The sequence below is a fragment of the Eubalaena glacialis genome, chromosome 14 (assembly GCF_028564815.1).
Source record: "Eubalaena glacialis isolate mEubGla1 chromosome 14, mEubGla1.1.hap2.+ XY, whole genome shotgun sequence".
Taxonomy (NCBI): Eukaryota; Metazoa; Chordata; class Mammalia; order Artiodactyla; family Balaenidae; genus Eubalaena; species Eubalaena glacialis.
Window position 1 is genome coordinate 2,204,898 of NC_083729.1, and position 18,588 is coordinate 2,223,485.

Sequence of the window (18,588 nt, forward strand, 5' to 3'; positions counted from 1 at the left end):
ACTCCGGCCCGGCCACCCCGCTACCGCCTCGAACCTCCAGAGAACGCAGAAAAACTCCCGCGAACCGCCCAGAAGAGGAGGCTCTCGCGGGGGAAAAGCGTAGCCAACGGCACTGGTCCTCCGGAGCCTCTTCCTGGGACTCTCTAGGCTTCCACCGTTTCTCAGTGGTTCTTCCGGTTTGGTGACTCGCGGTATTCCCGCCTCTTCCCCTCTGCCGCCGTGATTTAATGAACTCTCGCGAGACCTAGGCCTCTTCCTAAACCTACCGGAGTTGGCGGCGGCAGCGAGCGTCGGCCGCTTGGTCAAGGTATGTTGTCCGCCGCCGCCGTGGTGGTCCGACGGCTTTGAGGGGCACACCTCTGGGGTCCCCGGGTGGGGATGCGGCCGATTACTCGTCCCGCGGGCCCCGATGGCGTGTGCGGGGAGAGCTGGGGCTGGGACCGGGGCCGGGCCGCGCGGGCGGGTGGGCGGGCGGGGTCGCGGGCCGCCCGGCTTGAGCGCTCCGTGCTTCCAGGTGCCGGCCATGTTCAGTTCCAGCGCGAAAATCGTGAAGCCCAATGGCGAGAAGCCGGACGAGTTCGAGTCGGGCATCTCCCAGGTGAGCGGGCGGGCGGAGCGCAGAGGCCGCGCCGGGGTCCGGGGTCCGGGGTCCGGGGTCCGGGGTCCGGGCGCTGAGGGTGCGCTCCTGCCTCCTCTCCCGCAGGCCCTCCTGGAGCTGGAGATGAACTCGGACCTCAAGGCCCAGCTGCGGGAGCTGAACATCACGGCCGCCAAGGTACAGTGGGGTCCCTCCCGGGGGGCGTCGGGGCACGTGCAGTTGGCGGGACGCCCCGGCGACTCGGGTGTCGAGCGTGTGGCGGTGTCGGCGCGGCGCGTTACCGCTTCAGCTGGGCCAGACCGGGAGGGCCGGCGCCTGGGGCCTCAGAGAGCGCGCGCCTCTCTGCTCTCTCTTCCCCAGGAAATTGAAGTTGGTGGCGGTCGGAAAGCTATCATAATCTTCGTTCCCGTTCCTCAGCTGAAGTCTTTCCAGAAAATCCAGGTCCGGCTCGTGCGGGAGCTGGAGAAGAAGTTCAGCGGGAAGCACGTTGTCTTTATCGCGCAGGTAGCTGTCCTGCTGCTGAACGCGCCGTCTCGCGAGTCCCGTTAAGCATCACTCGCGAGTGTGGAGAAGCTGTTCCCGGAGGTTAGGGTGCTCGCGCTGGGCTAAAGGGAGGCGGCGCACGGCTGCTGTTAACGCGAAGGCGGCTCTGTGTGTGCAGCGCCGTCGGTGCGCCGGGGGTGCACACGGGTGACCGCGGTGACACGTGCGCTTGCAGTGAGCCTGAGTTTTCAGCCTGATGGACTTGCCGGTCTGAGACTCAGCGAGATTTTCCTGCCTGGTGCGGCAGACGTAGGTTTGGGGAGGAAGAGAGATGCAAAGAAATGGTATGTAGGGAAAGTGGAACACGGTCGAGAGGTTTTTTTAAATTTTGTTTTGTTTTTAAAGTTAGATCTGGCTTTCCTGCAAACAGAAATCTATAGAAATTAAGTGCCCGGCTGATGAGGAATTACGGAGTGGTATCCTGGCTTAGTACCTGTAGTGGGTAGTGGGCCAGATGGAACGTGAAAAGGGGTGTGATCTTTGGGTGATCAGTCATATTATGGAGCAACCGGTTTTTTCCAGTTCCATTTTAATGTAAGCCATGGATTCTGAAAGAATTCCTGAGAAGTCGGGAAGTACTTAAGAGGATTTCTCAGTAACTTGTTGGGTCTGGGTTGTTTGGCTTTCTGGAGCTTTGAATTTATTCAGCCACTGAGTCCTTTGGCTTTTAAAGCAGGTTGACAGTGCTTAGTTTTGTTGCCGGCTTACTTACGGTCTTTTGTGGTTGTTGTTGAGTGATAATTTTTACCTTACAGAGGAGAATACTGCCTAAGCCAACTCGAAAAAGCCGTACAAAAAATAAGCAAAAACGTCCCAGGAGGTAAGTTTTATCAGCATGAAAAACGTACCACTCTTGTCAACAATTCTTGACCGGCGTGTGTTGTTTATAGTCAGGGTTGCAGTAGACTCCTAAAATTAAATGTTGATAACGTAAGAAATCCATTCACACGGCAGTTTTCGTCAAGTGACTTAGTTTTTTCTATAATTATATGGGAAATGTTTTGAAAGTAACTCTGGAGGTAAGAATTACGTATATGCACATAGCTGGTATAATAGGTTACTGTTACTACAAAAGATGAGATTCTTTCCTCCAGTTCTTTGGGCAAAGGGTCGGAACAGTGGGGAGGAATCTTGAGTGCCGTGGGGTAAAGCACACCAGATGTGCAGGTGGGCTGCGACCTGTCCTCCTAATTTTTTACTTTTGCTGTGGATTAAGGCTGAAAGATTAGATTTTTTTGTTGCTCACGTCACAGGTTAAAGGTGTCAATGCAGTTGTAGATGCTGATAGACGATGCTTTGTAAACTTGATTGAATTGCAGGTTATCTGACATAAACTTAGATATTGGAAGTTGGCTCTTTGATCTGGGCCTTCTGGTGTTTTGTTGAAGTCTCTGGTTTCGTAGACTTGGATTATTGGATCGCTGCAGATCCTGCCCTTGGACCAGTTTGAGAAAAAAAATACTCAAGCATCCCTCTAACTGCCAGAGAGGCCAACCTTGTGAAGTATGTAATTTGTAGGATTAGCATCCCTACTTCAGGGACGAGGAGACTCACCCATCCTTTGCTCATCACAGCTAGTGTTAGTGACGCTGGAATTTAAACTCAGTCTTGTTTCTAAAATTCCTACAAAATAGGAAGTGATGGGTCTCCAGTGTTGTGGGCAGATGTACTGTACCATGCTGTGGTGGAGGAAGGAGAGGGAGAAGTGGTGAGGCTGGAAAGGCCGGTTCCAGGTCTTCTGGAACTCGGAGTGTTGGTCAGTACCTTGAGCTTGTTTTTTTTTTTTTTTTTTTAATATAAATTTATTTATTTTATTTATTTATTCTTGGCTGTGTTGGGTCTTTGTTTCTGTGCGAGGGCTTTCTCTAGTTGCGGCGAGCGGGGGCCACTCTTCATCGCGGTGCACGGGGCCTCTCACTGTCGCTGCCTCTCTTGTTGCGGAGCGCAGGCTCAGTAGTTGTGGCTTATGGGCCTAGTTGCTCTGCGGCATGTGGGGTCCTCCCAGACCTGGGCTCGTACCCGTGTCCCCTGCATTGGCAGGCAGATTCTCAACCACTGCGCCACCAGGGAAGCCCCCTGAGCTTGTTTTAAGGGCAGTTGGAGTAGCATAAGAATTTAGCTTTTTTTTAATATTCTGGATAGTTTGCAAGAGATCAAATACAGGGGATAATCAAGAACGTTTAGGTTGTTAATCGTGATACTTAAAAAGTGGTTTTATAATCTCAGTTCTGACAACCCCAGTTAGTGCTTGAGTATAAAGACAGATCCTTTGCTTTGCACCCAACTAAGGCACTGACTCCCAAATCTACAGCCTTTAATTATCCCTCATCCCAAACCTGTTTCCACATTTTCTCAGGTAATGACTTCACCCCGTTCCTAGTGACCTGGTCTAGACATTGGAGTCTTCGTTCTCCTACACTAAGGTCTAGTTGGGAGGCCAGAGTGAATCCACCCCTTTCCAATCTGGTTTCTTGCCTTCAGATTCATTTTCCTTCTCAGTCGTTCTCTCTCTCCTACAACAGATTAAATGCTGAGATTTATGTTTTCTTTGGCTTCTGATCTATAGCAGGGTTTCAGCTATTTTCTTCCGAAGCAGATTAGCTCCTGTGCTTTGTGGTTATTAGAGTAGCGTTGACACTGCTCCCCCTTAAAAAGTCTTTGGACTGGGTTGGAATTTGAGTCTGAGGCTAGCTTTGATTCCGTCCTAATTTATGTTTTGAAGGAAGTAATTAGCAAGTTTCCGTATGTGTGCCTTCCTAGTCCTGTAAGAGTAAGAAGTGCTTAGTCGGTGGTTAGGGGCCATTGATCAATTGGGCCATCTGTCTCATTTGCTTTTGGAGAGGTGACAAAGGCTTTGGAAAGTGGGTCCACCATGGGGCAGTGAGGCCTTTGCAGTTATTTAGGAGGCCCTTCTGTGTGCGTGGGAACTGCCACACAGGAAATAGGAATGAGTAGAACATGGTGTCTGATCCACTGAACAAGACCTAGACACATTCCATAGTACAGGGTAGCTGCACAAACATTGAGAATGAGAACCGTCTTTTTATTCGCTCATTCCTGATATCCTATGGCACAAAGCTGATACTCTAAAAGTTTGGAATTAATTGAACCTTCTCGTCAGGCAGCCAGATGGGTTGTGAACTTGAAATGATAGGAGAGGAGCAAGGTTCCCTTGGCAGTTTGTGTGATGGGATGGGTTGAAAACTGGGGACCCTCATAGGAGGGACCACATCCTAGAGCTGGTGATAGAGCAGTGTCTTTTGGGATGGGATGTCACCTCATTCCATCGCAGGGAACAAGGGGGGTTTGGTGCATTTTGGAGGCCAAGGGGAGCCCTCAAAGGGTCTTTAGTAGGTGAAGTGTGTAATGACATCAGTAATTATTTTGACAGCAATGGAGGGGATAGTTTTGGAGAGAGGAAAGAGGTTACTGCAGTGATTTAGTCGAGAAATCGTACGAGTGACAATAAACCTAAAGATAATGTATAAAAATAAAAGTGATCATTAATCTCCATTCCCTGGAGAAAATCACTCATAATAGCTGGTGTATGTGTAGTTTACAAGGTATCACGTTTAAAATACGCTAAGCTTTTGAAATAAAATAATAGGGTGTCGGGAATTCCCTGGCAGCCCAGTGGTTAGGCCTGGCTTCAATTCCTGGTCAGGGAACTAAAATCCCCCAAGTCGTGCCGTGTAGCCAAAAAAAATAGGGTGTTTGTTAACCTATTCTAGTTTGGTGATGGCTTTTGGTGTGATACATTGAATGAAAGTAGATTACTTGAAAGCTAGTGTTAATTTGGTTTCAGGAACCTGGAGTTTGACCTTTATGTTTTTGATTTCAAGAGGTGCCCTTGGGGCTCCCAGGAGGGCAGACCTTGCTAGATATCTCACTTTCGTCCCTGTGTTCTATGCTTCAAGCCGCACTCTGACAGCCGTGCACGACGCCATCCTGGAGGACTTGGTTTTCCCAAGTGAGATTGTGGGCAAGAGGATCCGCGTGAAGCTGGATGGCAGCCGACTCATAAAGGTTCATTTGGATAAAGCACAGCAGAACAATGTGGAACACAAGGTAATAGGCCTTGTTCATTATGGAAAGATCCAGAACGGATAAGGGTAGAACGCAGCCTAACCCGTCCCCATGTGGCACCAGAACCAATCTTTGTGAACTGAGGGCCCACTTCCTCTTGGATTATATGTCAGGTTTTAAATTGGGGTTTTTTTTTTTTTGGCTGCGTTGGGTCTGTGTTGCTGCGCGCGGGATTTCTCTAGTTGTGACGAGCAGGGGCTACTCTTTCTTGTGATGCGCAGGCTTCTCATTGCGGTGGCTTCTCTTGTTGCGGAGCACGGGCTCTAGGCATGCGGGCTCAGTTGTGGCTCGCGGGCTCTAGAGCGCAGGCTCAGTAGTTGTGGCGCACGGGCTTAGCTGCTCTGCGGCATGTGGGATCTTCCCGGACCAGGGCTCGAACCCGTGTCCCCTGCATTGGCAGGCGGATTCTCAACCACTGCGCTACCAGGGAAGTCCTGGGGGATGTTTTAAAAGATCGAATTCTCTACCTTTTAAGTTATTAGGAGAAATTGAAGTAAAGTAATTCCATGGTGTGACGTTTAGTAAAGCTGTGTTTATGGGCGGGGTGGTGGTCGTGTTAGAATCGGGGGAGAACTGTCACTTTGCTTCATTCCTGGTAGAGCATTAATCTCTGGGGTCCCCCAGGGTCTGCCGAGTGGCCTAGAGGAGCCAGCCCTCGGGTGCAGTGCTGTGGAGGCCTGTCCCACGACACTGGAGAGGAGCTTGCCCCCAGGTTGGGACTATAGAGGCATGTCCGGTATATTCTTTCTCTGCCTGGTTGCTGAGGAGAAAAACCATACAGGGCACAACTTCACAGGGTCTTTAGGCTTTAAGACGAACGTGTATTGAAACGTTTTGTGATGAGTTATTTCTTTTCTCATAGGTTGAAACGTTTTCTGGTGTCTATAAGAAGCTCACGGGCAAAGACGTTAATTTTGAGTTCCCAGAGTTTCAGTTGTAAACAAAAATGATGAAATAAAATATTATTCACAATATTCTGTTTTGGGTCTGTTTTTCCAAATGTGAGAGCCGTGGGTGCACAGCTGTGTGCGTTATCAAGTAGCTTCGTACACAGGCTGGAAGATTTTGAACAGAGAGGGTGCCTGTAGTTTGCATCCGTGTGTTGGTTTCAGGTGTACAGCACAGTGATTCAGTTATACGCATATATGTTCTTTTTTCAGATTCTTTTCCCTTAGGTTATTATAAAATATTGAGTATAATTCCGTGTGCTATACAGTAGGTCCTTGTTGGTCATCTTATATATTAGAGCCAGTTTTTAAGTTGCACGGCTTGTCTTGGGGACTATGAAAGGCCAAGGGCCGCCCCATCCCCGGAGTCCCCTGCCTGATTTGCCGCCTTCACGTGAGGCCGCCCTTGCTGCTCCTCCCCATCCTGCCTTCCCCGCGGCCTTGGGCCTGTGGACTTGCAGACCGGGTGACCTTGCCGCACCCTGCAGGCCTCTCCCTTCAGTCAGGGGATATTTGTTGACTTGGAGTCTCAAGCTGTGTGCTGGAGCAGGACGTGCGGCCTAGTGGGCAGGAGCCGGGGCCGGGCAACAAGCGGGGGCAGGAGGCAGGTCAGCTCGCCATCAACAGCTGCGCTCACTCACTGGGCCCTGGGAGTGGGGTCCCTGAGCCAGCGGCAGCCAGCAGCTCGGGGCTTGTTGGAATGAAGACACCTGGGCCCACCCCGCCTCCTGAACCTGAAGCTCTGGGGACGCCCACCGTCGGGGTTTTCGGAAGTCCTCCCGCCGGTTCTGAGCGCCCTCCAGTACCGCGTTCCCTGATGATCTCTGGCGATGTAACATCATCGGACGTCGTGATATGTTGTTGTATCTCTGAGGGGTAAAGCCAGAACCTGCCTCTCGTCACGGCGGCGCGCCGTGCACTCCAGATTTGGGTCCTCGGCTGTGCTGGCTGGGCTTCTGGACCACGTCCGCTGTGTCCACCAGCGAGCAGGCTCAGCGGACGGGTGGGTGGGTCTTCACACTTGGGGCAGGGGGCCTGGCGTTGCTCTGGGCCGTCGTGGGCTCTGGAGAAGTGAAGCCTTCAGGCGGAAGCAGGCCGCGGTTAACGTCCTCGCGGACGGAGTGTCGAAGAGATACGAAGAGATACGGCTGCACGGTGCTGTGACCTCCGGGGAACATTCCCAGCCAGAGACACATGGGTTTGATCTGGCTCTTGTGTCCAGATTTCTCAGTTATGTCTGAGAAATGTAAATAATAACTGGGAGATGAGCCAGATTCTTGTCCCAATGCCCTGGAAGTGGCCCGTCTCTTTGGAGGTCAGAGTTCCTGAGGGAAAAGGCTGTTCCTCGTGGCCGTGACTTTAGCGCGTTCCAGAAAAAGCCGAGGGGAAGGAGGAAAAAGGGAAGAGGAAGACAGGGAAGGCCCCAGAGGAGAAGTACCTAGTGATTCTGATGGCTTTTTGGTACTTGTTTGCAAAGCAGGTGTAAACATGATTTATGATCTAAAAATGGTTCTAATTTGCAATCTACTGGAAATAGGCAAGTTAGTATAAAATTACCACTTATTTTTGTAACTGAGAGTAATTCTCAGGTTATTGGCACTTTTTATAAAAAGTGCTCAACATTTCAGGACTCAGAAGCAGAAGGTAAGTACCCCCCGTCTGTCAGCTGTGAGACAAGAAAGGGGGCTGGGAGGAGGGAGGGTGGCCTTGGGACGGCTGGGCGCTATCTGCTGTCCTTGAGGTCTGGTCGGCATGTCCCCTGCCTGTGTGATGATGGGCCAGCGCTCTAATTCTCTGCCCTGTCTCCTGAGCTGTAGAATGGAGTGATGATGCCTTGCTCGGGGACTGGTTGTGAGGACTAAATTAGTAGTGACGCTGATCCTAGCCAGGCCCCCGGGAGCTGAGCCTTCACCCCATGTGCATCGAACAGCCCAGCGACTGCGTCTCAGTGACGGGTGTGCAGGCGCAACCGCCATCCCGGTCCTCCTGTCGGGGGTGTCCCAGTGGCCGTGGGCACATTTGGGATCTGGCCAAGGGGTTCTCACCTCTGCACTCTTGGCACTTGGGGCTTAGTTATTCTCTGTGGTGGAAACTCTCCTGTGCGTTGTAGGATGTTTAGCAGCGTCCTGGAAGCCAGTGCCCCTCGCCCCCTCCACGGTGTGACCACCTAGAATGTCCTCAGAACATTGCCAGGTGTCCCCTGGCGGGGAGTTGGGGCAAGGCTGAAGCTGGGCTAGGGTTGCATTATTTTGGATTTAAGTTGGTTGAGTGGTGCGCAGTGATTTCCATGTACAAAGAGCTCATCAGTTACAGCCTGGACAATGGTGTGGTCAGTTCAAAAACTCAGATTGTTCTCTGCACAAAACAAACTCAAAATGCCTGAGATCAAACACCTCATACGAAAGAAATGAGTTTCTTCCAACTTTCACTACCAACCTAAAGAAGTACATGACATACCAATAATGGCTTAGGAAGTTGAAATAAACGTTTTAAAAGCTACCAATAATAAATTCAAATAACCGTGCTAGGGAAAATACTGAGTTATCGTCTGTTCTTTCAATAGAAAAGCATTGTCATGGCAGGAGGCAAGGACAGAATATGCAGCCTAGTAATATAGAACAAAAGAAACGAAAGGGAGTGTCAGGCAGCTTTTTTTAAGTGAAAGTTTTAATTTTGAGACAATTGTAGCTTCACATGCAGCTGTAAGAAGTAAACCGGAGGACTCCGTGTACCCTGTTTCCTCAGTGGTAACAGGTCTTGCGGGAGCAGGGCCCACATCACGGGTCACGGACGTCCCTCTGTCCCTCTCTTACACCACGCCCACCTCCTCAGCTCCTGGCCACCACTGGTCCGTTCCTTTTGTAGTTTCATCATTTCAATACTGTTCTATAAACGGAAGCAGGCAGTGCAGAACCTTTGTAGGACTGGCTCTTTTCATTCAGAATTCTCTGGAGACCCTCCCAGTTGGAGCTGTGTCTGTAGTTGGTTCCTTTACCGCCGAGCGGCGCTCCCTGGTATTGAGGACCAGAGTTTCTTTAACCAGCCGCCCATTGAAGGACATCTGAGTTGTTCTCAGTCTGGGGCTGTTAGGGATTCAGCTGCTGTAAACCGCCGTGGATGCTCAGGTTTTCATGTGAAGGTAAGTCTCGGCTCCTGGGGTAAACGCCCAGGAGTGCGATCGCTGGGTTGTCGGGTAGTTGCATGTTCAGTGTTTTAAGAGAGTGCTGCACTGTCCCCAGAGCAGCTGCACCATTACGTCCCCACCAGCTTGTCATCCTCAGCAGCATTTGGGCTCCTCACTACTTTCAGTTGCAGCCATTGTGACAGGTGTGCGGTGTATCTCACTGTGGGTGTAAGGGGCGTTTCCCTGGTGGCCTGATGTTGAACATCTTTTCATGTGCTTCTTTGCCATCCCCACAGACTCTTGGTTGAAATAGCTTTTCATGTTTTGGCCCATTTTCTAACTGGATTGTTTGTTATTTTACTGTTGAGTTTTGAGAGTATTTTATATATTCTAGATAAAAGACCTTTGATAGACATATAGTTTGTGAATATTTTTTCCCCTCCTGTAGCTTGTTTTTGCATATTAATAGGGTTTCATTTTGATGAAGTACAATTTATCAATTTTTGCTTCCGGATATTGTACTTCTGGTGTTTTATGTCTAAGAGCTATTTGCTTATCCCTAGGTCCTGAAGATTTTTATCCTATGTTTTATCTAAAAGTTTTATAATTTTACACTTAAGTTCGTGATCTATTTTGAGTTAATATTTGTATAAGGTTCACCTGTTGCCTCTGGATGTTGAGCTGCTTCAGCACCATTTATTAAAAAGACCATCCTCCTTCCACCGAGTTGCTTTCGCTCCTTTGTCAAAAATCAGCTGGGTCTAGGGAATTCCCTGGCCGTCCAGTGGTTAGGACCCGGTGCTTTCACTGCGTGGCCCAGGTTCAATCCCTGGTCAGGGAACTAAGATCCCGCAAGCCACGCTGAGTGGGCGTCCCCCCCCCCCCCCCCCCCGCCCCGGCCAAAAAAAAAAAATCAGTTGGGGTGTAGGCTAATTAGCACATGAAAAGATGCACTGGTCAGGAGGGAAATGAAAGTCAAAACTACAAAGAGAGCGACCTCACACCTTTTGGGATGGCTGCTATCAAAACAAAAAAACCAGAAAATAGCAAGTGCTGGTGAGGATGTGGAGAAATTAGAACCCTTGTTGGTGGGAATGTAAAATGGTGCAGCCACTTTGGAAAACAGTGTGGCAGTTCCTCAAAAAAGTAAAAATAGAACTACCATATGATCCAGCAACTTCACTTACTGGGTATAACCAAAAGAATTAAAAGCAAGGTCTGGAAGAGATATTTGTACACCCATGTTCATAGCATTATCCACAGTAGCTAAAATGTGAAAGCAACCCAAGTGTCCACCAGTGGATATAAATGGGTAAGCAAAAAGTGGTCTATACATACAGTGGGACATTACTCAGCCTTAAAAAGCAGGGGAGGGACTTTCCTGGTGGTCCAGTGGGTAGGAGTCCACGCTCCCAGTGTAGGGGGCCTGGGTACGATCCCTGGTCGGGGAACTAGATCCTGCATGTGTGGCGCAACTAAAGATCCCGTGTGCTGCAACTAAAGATCCCGTGTGCTGCAACTAAGACCCGGTGCAGCCAAAGTAAATAAATAAATATTAAAAAAAAAAAATTGGACTTCCCTGGTGGTGCAGTGGTTAAGAATCCACCTGCCAATGCACGGGACACGGGTTTGATCCCTGGTCCGGGAAGATCCCACATGCCGCGGAGCGACTAAGCCCGCGTGCCACAACTACTGAAGCCCATGCGCCTAGAGCCCGTGCTCCGCAACAAGAGAAGCCACCGCAATGAGAAGCCCGCGCACTGCAACGAAGAGTAGCCCCCGCTTGCCGCCAACTGGAGAAAGCCCACACACAGCAATGAGGACCCAATGCAGCCAAAAATAAATAAAATTAAAACAAAACAAAACAAAAAAAATTAAAAAAAGGAAGAGGATTCTGACAACTGCTGTCACATGGATGAACCTTGAGGACATTAGGTTCAGTGAAATAAGCCAGTTACACAAATACTCTGATTCCACTTACACGAGATGCTTAGAATAGTCAGTTCATAGAAACGAAAAGTCGAATGGTGGTGGCCAGGGGCTGAGGTGGGGGGACAATGGGGAGTTATGTTTAATGGGGACAGAGGTTCAGTTTTACAAGGTGGAAAAAAATATGGAGCTGGATGGATGGTAGTGATGGTTGCATGACATTATGAATGTGTTTAATACCACTGAACTCTACAGTTAAAACGATTAAGAGGATAAATTTTACGTTATGTGCATTTTATTTTAAAAAACTTAACAAAATCAGTTGGGTACATTTGTGTGGGTTCTCTGTTCTGTTCCATTGTATAATAAGTATTGAAACTGGGTAGACTGATTCCTCTTACTTTATTCTTCTTTTTCAAAATTATTTTAGCTATTCTGGTTCCTTTGTCTTTCATATACATTTTAGAATAGTATTGTCTGTATCTGTAAAAACTCTTGCTGAGATTTCAATAAGAATTGTGTTAAGCTTGTAGATCAGTTTTGGGGGAAATGACATCCTTCCTGTGTGGGCGGAGCCTTCTGGTCATGAACACGACATGTCTCTCCGTTTGTTTAGATCGTCTGTGATTTTCTCACCAGCATGTTGTGTTTCAGCATATAGGTCCTATACATGTTTTGTTAGATTTACACCTACAAATTTCATTTTATTGAGCAATTGTAAATTATATTGCTTTTAACTTCAGTGTCCATACGTTCACTGCTAACTTATAGAAATACAACTGATTTTTGTATGTTTATCTTGTATTCTGAGACCTTGCTGAGCTCACTTAATAGTTCCAGAAGTTTTTTGTAGACTCCTTGGGATTTTCTTGGCAGACAATCATGTCATCTGCAACAAGGGACTGTTTTACCTTTTCCGTTCTGATCCCTGTGGCTTTTGTTTCCTTTCCATGCCTTCTGCATGGGCTAGAACTTCCAGCATGATGCTAAATAAGAAGTAAGATTGCTGTCCTGATTTTCCTGATCTCAGGAGGGGACACTCAGCCTTCACCTGAGCGTGATGTTAGTGTTGGTTTTTAAAAGTAGATGCTCTTTGACGAAATAGAAAGACATTTTTCCAGAGGACATCCAAATGGCCGACAGACACATGAAGTGATGTTCAACATCGCTAATCATCAGGGAAATGCACATCAAAACCGCGAGCTATCACCTCACACCTGCCAGAATGCCGGTCATCAAGAAGATGAAAGGTAACGAGTGTTGCCGAGAGCGTGGAGAAAACACTGTTGGTGGGAATGTACCTTGGTGCAGCCAAACAGCATGGAGGCTCCTCAAAAAAGTAAAAATGGAATTACCATATGGTTGTGCAATTCCACTTCTGGGTATTTATGCAAAGGTAATGAAAACATTATCAAAGGGATGTCTGCCCTCCCAGGTTTATTGCAGCATTATTCACAATAGCCAAGGTACAGAAACCTAACTGCCTGTCAAAGGATGAATGATAAAAATGTGAGAGATATATATATATACACACACAATCGAATATTATTCAGCCATGATAAGGAGGAATGTCCTTCCATTTGTGATGGTGTGGTTGGCCCTTGAGGTCATTACGCTAAGTGAGATAATCCAGACAGAGAAAGACAAATATTGTATGATATAACTTACATGTGGGTCAGAGGAAGCCAAACTCGTAGAAACAGAGTGGAGTGTTGGTTGCCAAGGGTTGGGGTTGGGGAATAGGACAGATGTTTCAGGGTACAAATGTGCAACTAATAGATAAATAAGTCCTGGAGATCTGATGCACAGTATAGTGAATATAGACAACAATATTTTACTTAAATCATCAAAATTCCTGAGAGACTAGATCTTAATTATTCCCACCACAAAAAAAACGACAACTATATGGTGTAATGGAGTGCTAACTAATTTTACAATTGTAGGCAGCCATATTACGAGGTACAGGTGTATCAAATCAACACGTTATATACCTTGGACTTGCACATTGTATGTCAAATATATTTCAGTAAATATATGTTTTATGCAAAAAAATGGATGCTCTTTGTCAAGGTGAGGAAGTTCCCTGTCTATTCTTATTTTTCTGAGAGTTTTTATCATGAAAGGGTGTTGGATTTTGTCAAATGCTTTTTCTGCCTCGATTGATATGATCATGTGATTTTCCTCTGTTGGCTTGTTAGTATGGTGGATTACTCTGGTTGATTTTTTTTTTTTTTATATCCTCCTTGTTCTGTTTAATTCTTTATCATTCCATCGTGAACATTTCTCCAGGTCATTAAAATTCTTCAAACACTGCATTCTTAATGACTGGTTGATTTTTGAATATTGACCCAGCCTTGCATCCCCAAAATACCCCACTTGTTTATAAATAGTTTGCAAATCCTTTTATATATTGCTCAATTCTGTTTGCTGATATTTTGTTAAAGATTTTTGCATCTATATCCTTGCGGGTTATTGGTCTGTAGTTTTCTTCTTTGGTACTGTCTTTGTCTGGTTTCGGTATCAGGGTAACACTAACTTCATAAAATGAGTTGGTAAGTGTTCCCTCTTCTTCTACTTTCTGGAAGAAGTGTGTAGAATTGGTGTTAATTTTTCTTTAAACGTTTGGTAGAATCCTCCTGTGAAACCATCTGGCCTACAGGTTTCCTTTTAGGGAGTTTTACAATTACAAATGCAATCCCCTTAATTGCTATAGGGCTGTTAAATTCTCTGTTTCATATTGGGTCCACTGTGGTAGTTTGTGTTTTCCAGGAAGTGGTCTGTTTTCATCTAAGTTGTCAGATTTTCTTATGCTATCAGGTGGTTTTAATAAAGAATCCATTCTTTTTCATGGATTTTGTGATGTATGTGGAATCTGTCAGTTCCTACATTTCTAATTTGTTATGACTTCTCTTGTCAGTCTTAATAAATATTCACTTTTGGACCTCACTTTTTATGATCATAATTTGATATTTGTCTTTTTCTTAAAGGACCCCCATCTGCCCCTTCTTGTATAAGTCAGGCCACACAGAAGCTGGATCTGCCCAGCCCCCTCCAAAGACGTGGATTTGGCATGTGTTGCCTTAAATGAAACTCCAGCGAGCGGAGGGAGTTTGGGGCCTCACCACCGGTTAGGTCTCGACAAGCAGCAGACGAGTACTTTATGCTTTTGGAGTGAAACCCATATGGAAAAACTGCAATATGTCAGCCTGTATTTAGTCCTGTCTGTCTGATACCAGGTGACAATTGTTGCTCTTCTTTCTACTTTCCTAAATTTCCACAATACACATGCTTATTTTTTCAAAAAATGAAAGAGAGGAACAGAAAAGGTGGATAAAAAGGGACTGGGGAGTTTGGGGTGAAGAGTTAGGGGGGCGTCTCCATGAGGGGCCCCGAGACCCCGACATCTCACATGTTTCCAAGTTCCCACACTCCCTTCTCCGCCTGATGCATTTCAAACAGGAAGCTGTTTGCAGATAATACCACAGCCCCAGCCTGCTTTGCCGGGCAGTCTGACAGCCAGGCCGCTTGCCCGACGTGTGGGACCGCGGCCCGTAAACAGCAGCCTGGCCTGGCGCACGCCTCAGGTAGGGACGCTCCGCTGGCCACTTTGCAGCCTAGGGAGCGGGACGGGGGTGGGGAACCCGCGGGAGATGCTCAGGCGGGAAGGCGAGGCTCCTGACGGGGCACGGGTAGGAACTGGGTGCAGGGCCGAGGGATTTGCTCTCAGATCGGGCGTGTCGCAGGGGTCAGGCCAGAATTCTGAGGCTTGATTGATTCGGTAGCTCACGGTGGAGACTTCCTGGAGCCGAGCGCCGAGCACCAGAGCTACCAGTTACTAGGAGACTATCAGGTTTCCATAGATTCAAAGGGGTGACGCAGTTTTTCCTGCATCCCGGCCGGGGTACCAGCGGCCGCAGAACCCCCGTCCCAGCCCCTGGCACACCTTCCTGAGCAACCAGCTCAGGCCCCTGGGGCCTGGTGGACCCCCCAGCGGGGGCGACGGGGCGACCAGCTCCTCTGCTCAGTGACCAGCCTCTCTGTTTTGGGCTCGGTGGTGGGAGTCCCAGATGTGGGGCGAAAGGCGGGACTGGAGAAGGCAACTTTCAAGGGCACGTAGGGTCACCCTGTATGGGGTGGGGTCATCCTGCCTCCAAAATTGGATTCCACAGCATCCCAGGGAGCTCTCCTGCCTTGACCCTGGCTGTCCGGCGGAAGTTAGGCAGTGGTTCTGAAGTTAGGAGGTAAAGTTTGGAAGCCACTGAGTGTGCATAACTGGATTTTCGGTTTGATGGGAAGCACATTGCCCGGGTAGCAAGCAGAGCGGCGCCCCAAACGTTCACAGCTATTCAATTCTATTTACGAATTTGAAAAATCTATATGCCAAATAAAAGAACAGACAGATGATTTGCATAAGGCTAGGGGGAGGTAATAGGGAAAAGGCCTCTTCTTGCTTCATGGTCTTGGTAAAAAGATAGGAAAAATGTGTGCCCTTGGGGTGAAACTCTGTCAGTGCCATAGTCGCTGGGGAAGGCCCAGTGTCACTGGAGGGATGGGGGTGGGGTGTCTGCGTGCCAGTGAGACCCGCGACGCTTCTGGGGATGTGCTTCTCTGCAGGCATTCACGGTGCCCTTAAGATGGCGGGCCCTGCTGTAGACATTTAATGGAAATGTACAACTGCACGTTTGGCCTATTAAGCTGCACTTTTTCCCCTGTCTATTTCATTCTTTTATCGTGTTTCTACCAAGAATTCCAAATTGAATTTCCTTTCTTCTCGGCTGAGCTGGCCTCCTTCACGGAGGGGCGGGCCCCGGCTGGGAGATAAGGATGTTTTTCTTGAAGAGACCCAGGAGGAGCTGCAGCCTCCCCGTTTATAAAACAAAATTCCTCTTCTAAGAGGGCAGGAAAGAGCCCGAAGTCTGGGAAAGAGGCTCCCACCCAGGGCCCGCCCGCACTGATCCCTGCTGGCAGGACGTGTGGTGGGCCCAGACACGTGAGTGGTCTGAGGGCCAGTGGGCCAGCGGGGGGGCGGCGCCGGCTTCCCTGCCCTCCGGGCCCCCTGCCCCTTGCTCCCCCTTCTGGGGAGGCGGCATCTCAATTCCTCGAGGCCGCCCCTGAGGCTTCTGCAGTGTGAGAGTCTTGCTGAGCAAGGTGGCTGTCTTCTGACCCAGCTGTCTCCAGCTCGAGAGGAAATTCCCATGTCAGTTCCCGAGACATTGAAAACAGTCTAAACGCAGCTGGCCTCCCACACATACCAAGAGGCAAGTATCCATTGGCCTGAGCACGAAAGTCAGGGGAGCAAGTGTTTATCGTGGCTTTTTAAAAATTGCCAGGTAGTTGACATGTAGCATTCTATTATCATCGCCTGCAAGAAGTACCTCCTTGAAAGAAGCAAACGACTTGCTGCTAAAGCAGCAGCTACGCTCATCATGGTTAAGAACACAACGTGATCATCCGGGTTGGCTGCAAACTTGGCGGTGCTGCTTTGTTCAAAAACCGTTAGGAATTCCAGGCCACAATCCCATTACGCGGCCCTCTACGTGGGTCCGCACAGGCCGCATGTCCGAGGAGCTGGCCCTGGGAACACCATGTGGACCTTGGGCATGATTAACACCATGGGAACATGGAGAACCATCAGCAGGAGAAGAGCATCACGCTCTGTGTGAGTTGCAGCTGGGAACCTCTGCGCGTTCATTCATTCGTTCGCCCACCCTTCCGTTCACTCGCTCAGCTTAGCGCCTGCAAACCCCAGGCCTGAGTGCTGCAAGCTCTTCCAGTTACGGCTGCAGGTGCTCACGGCGGCCGACGTCCAGGACGGGCTGCTCGCTCGGGGATCAAGGCTCAGCTGGCAAAGGAGACGGAGAGAGCCAACTCACCCGGGGCCCGGGCTGTGGGCACGTCCTCGTCGCTCTTCCCCGTGGTTCCAACACCTGTGTGAGCGCAGGGAGTGGGCAGGGGTGACAGGCGGCCCCGCGCGAAGGGCCCCAGCCTCTCACTGCCTCCTATTCGTTGTCTTTAAAACCAGGGACCATATACGTCACCAGGTGGTCCGGGGACTAAATAAGACGTGTGTCCACGTTTGGTGCGCAGTAAACGTTAGCTCCTTTTCTCTCCACCAAACATGAATATTAGAAAATTAAATAAAATAAAAGCCCACTACTGCTGTGACCGAGGGGGGAGGATGGGCCCTTACTTTGATTCGGGGAAGCTGGGGAGAGTGAGGAGTGGTGCTGACAGGACAGAGTTAGGAAGTCCCAGGTTCCAGCCCATCGTCACCACTTCCCAGCTGTCACTGAGGTCTCTGCCTCTGGCCTCCTGGCCTGTGAGGCGGGAATGACGTGCCCGTCCCTGTGCAGCGTCACTTGAGCGCCATGTTGTTCCCGTTCTGGTGAGCGGTCCTCCCCCTGCCTTGTCCCTACAGGGTCAGACCTGTGACCGCACGTGGGGAGCCGGGGCCTCACTGCAGGACGGCACAGATGACTGTCACCTCTGTCCCCTTCGTGGAAGATCTGGCTAAAGCACAGGCTCTTCACGGGGGGCACAGGACGCTCTCGCTCAGCAGCTCTGCTTCCAGCCCTTCATTTGTCTGGAAGCCAGGGCCGGCTGTGGGACACCCTCCTAGGGTGTGGTGGCCAGGATGTCAAAAGCTGCTGGGCAGTGGGGCCGGCCCGGTGCTGAGCTGCGTGCACCGCTGCCGGTTCTTCCTCACGGTGACCCCAGGGGGCTTGCCTCGCTGTAAGGTGAGGGGACAAGCTGACAGGAGATGCGGTCTAGCCAAGGGCACTGGTCCGGGTGCAGCCAGACACAGCTGTCCCCCCAGCACTGTGGCATCCGGACACCAAGGTCCCGTGGGGCAGACCTCAACGTCTGCGTGCTTCCTCACTGGCCCATGGCGGGGGGACCGGCACGGGGACACGGGGGGCCAGCTGTGTCCTTCCAACCTTTGTCCCTGTCCCACACCCTTTGGTGACGGGGGCTTCCTCATTGATGTAAGGAGATAATCAATAAGCTACAGATGTGTGTGGCAGCATAACGTTGATGAATCCTGAAGTGTGATGTTGAGTAAAGTAGGTAAGATGACACACCGTGTGACCCAGTATCTCGTAAAACTCAGATCCCGGCACACTAGACACCGCGTTGTCTAAGAGTGTGTCCACGGCTGTGCACTGAGGCTGTTCTGGAAACATCAGGAGAAGGTGGGCCCGCGGGTGAGGAGAGTGGCTCCTCCGAGGGGAGGGCCGGGGGTGGGATGGGGGCGGGATGGGCACCAGGGACTCAGGTCAGGGGGCTGGACGTGTGACGTGGACACTCACCTATTTTTTTTTTTGGCTGAGCGTCAGAGTTTTCACGTAACGGTAAACACG

At 49.6% G+C, this 18,588-nt stretch overlaps 1 protein-coding gene across 1 annotated transcript; it reads left to right on the forward strand.

Annotated features, from left to right (window-relative positions):
* Positions 1-200: 200 nt before the first annotated feature.
* RPS7 (ribosomal protein S7) lies at positions 201-6,201 on the forward strand. The gene is made up of 7 exons (XM_061211142.1): positions 201-307; positions 515-598; positions 704-775; positions 959-1,102; positions 1,897-1,961; positions 5,059-5,209; positions 6,090-6,201. Exons 2-7 carry the CDS (start codon positions 524-526, stop codon positions 6,165-6,167), a joined length of 585 nt encoding a protein of 194 aa, XP_061067125.1. The 5' UTR covers positions 201-307; positions 515-523; the 3' UTR covers positions 6,168-6,201.
* The last annotated feature ends 12,387 nt before the right edge of the window (positions 6,202-18,588 follow it).

Coding starts and splice junctions, on each gene's coding strand:
- RPS7 (XM_061211142.1), top strand. CDS start 524: ATGTTCAGTTCCAGCGCGAAAATCGTGAAGCCCAATGGCGAGAAGCCG. Junction 776..958: donor TGAACATCACGGCCGCCAAG/GTACAGTGGGGT, acceptor TCTCTTCCCCAG/GAAATTGAAGTTGGTGGCGG. Junction 5,210..6,089: donor AGAACAATGTGGAACACAAG/GTAATAGGCCTT, acceptor CTTTTCTCATAG/GTTGAAACGTTTTCTGGTGT.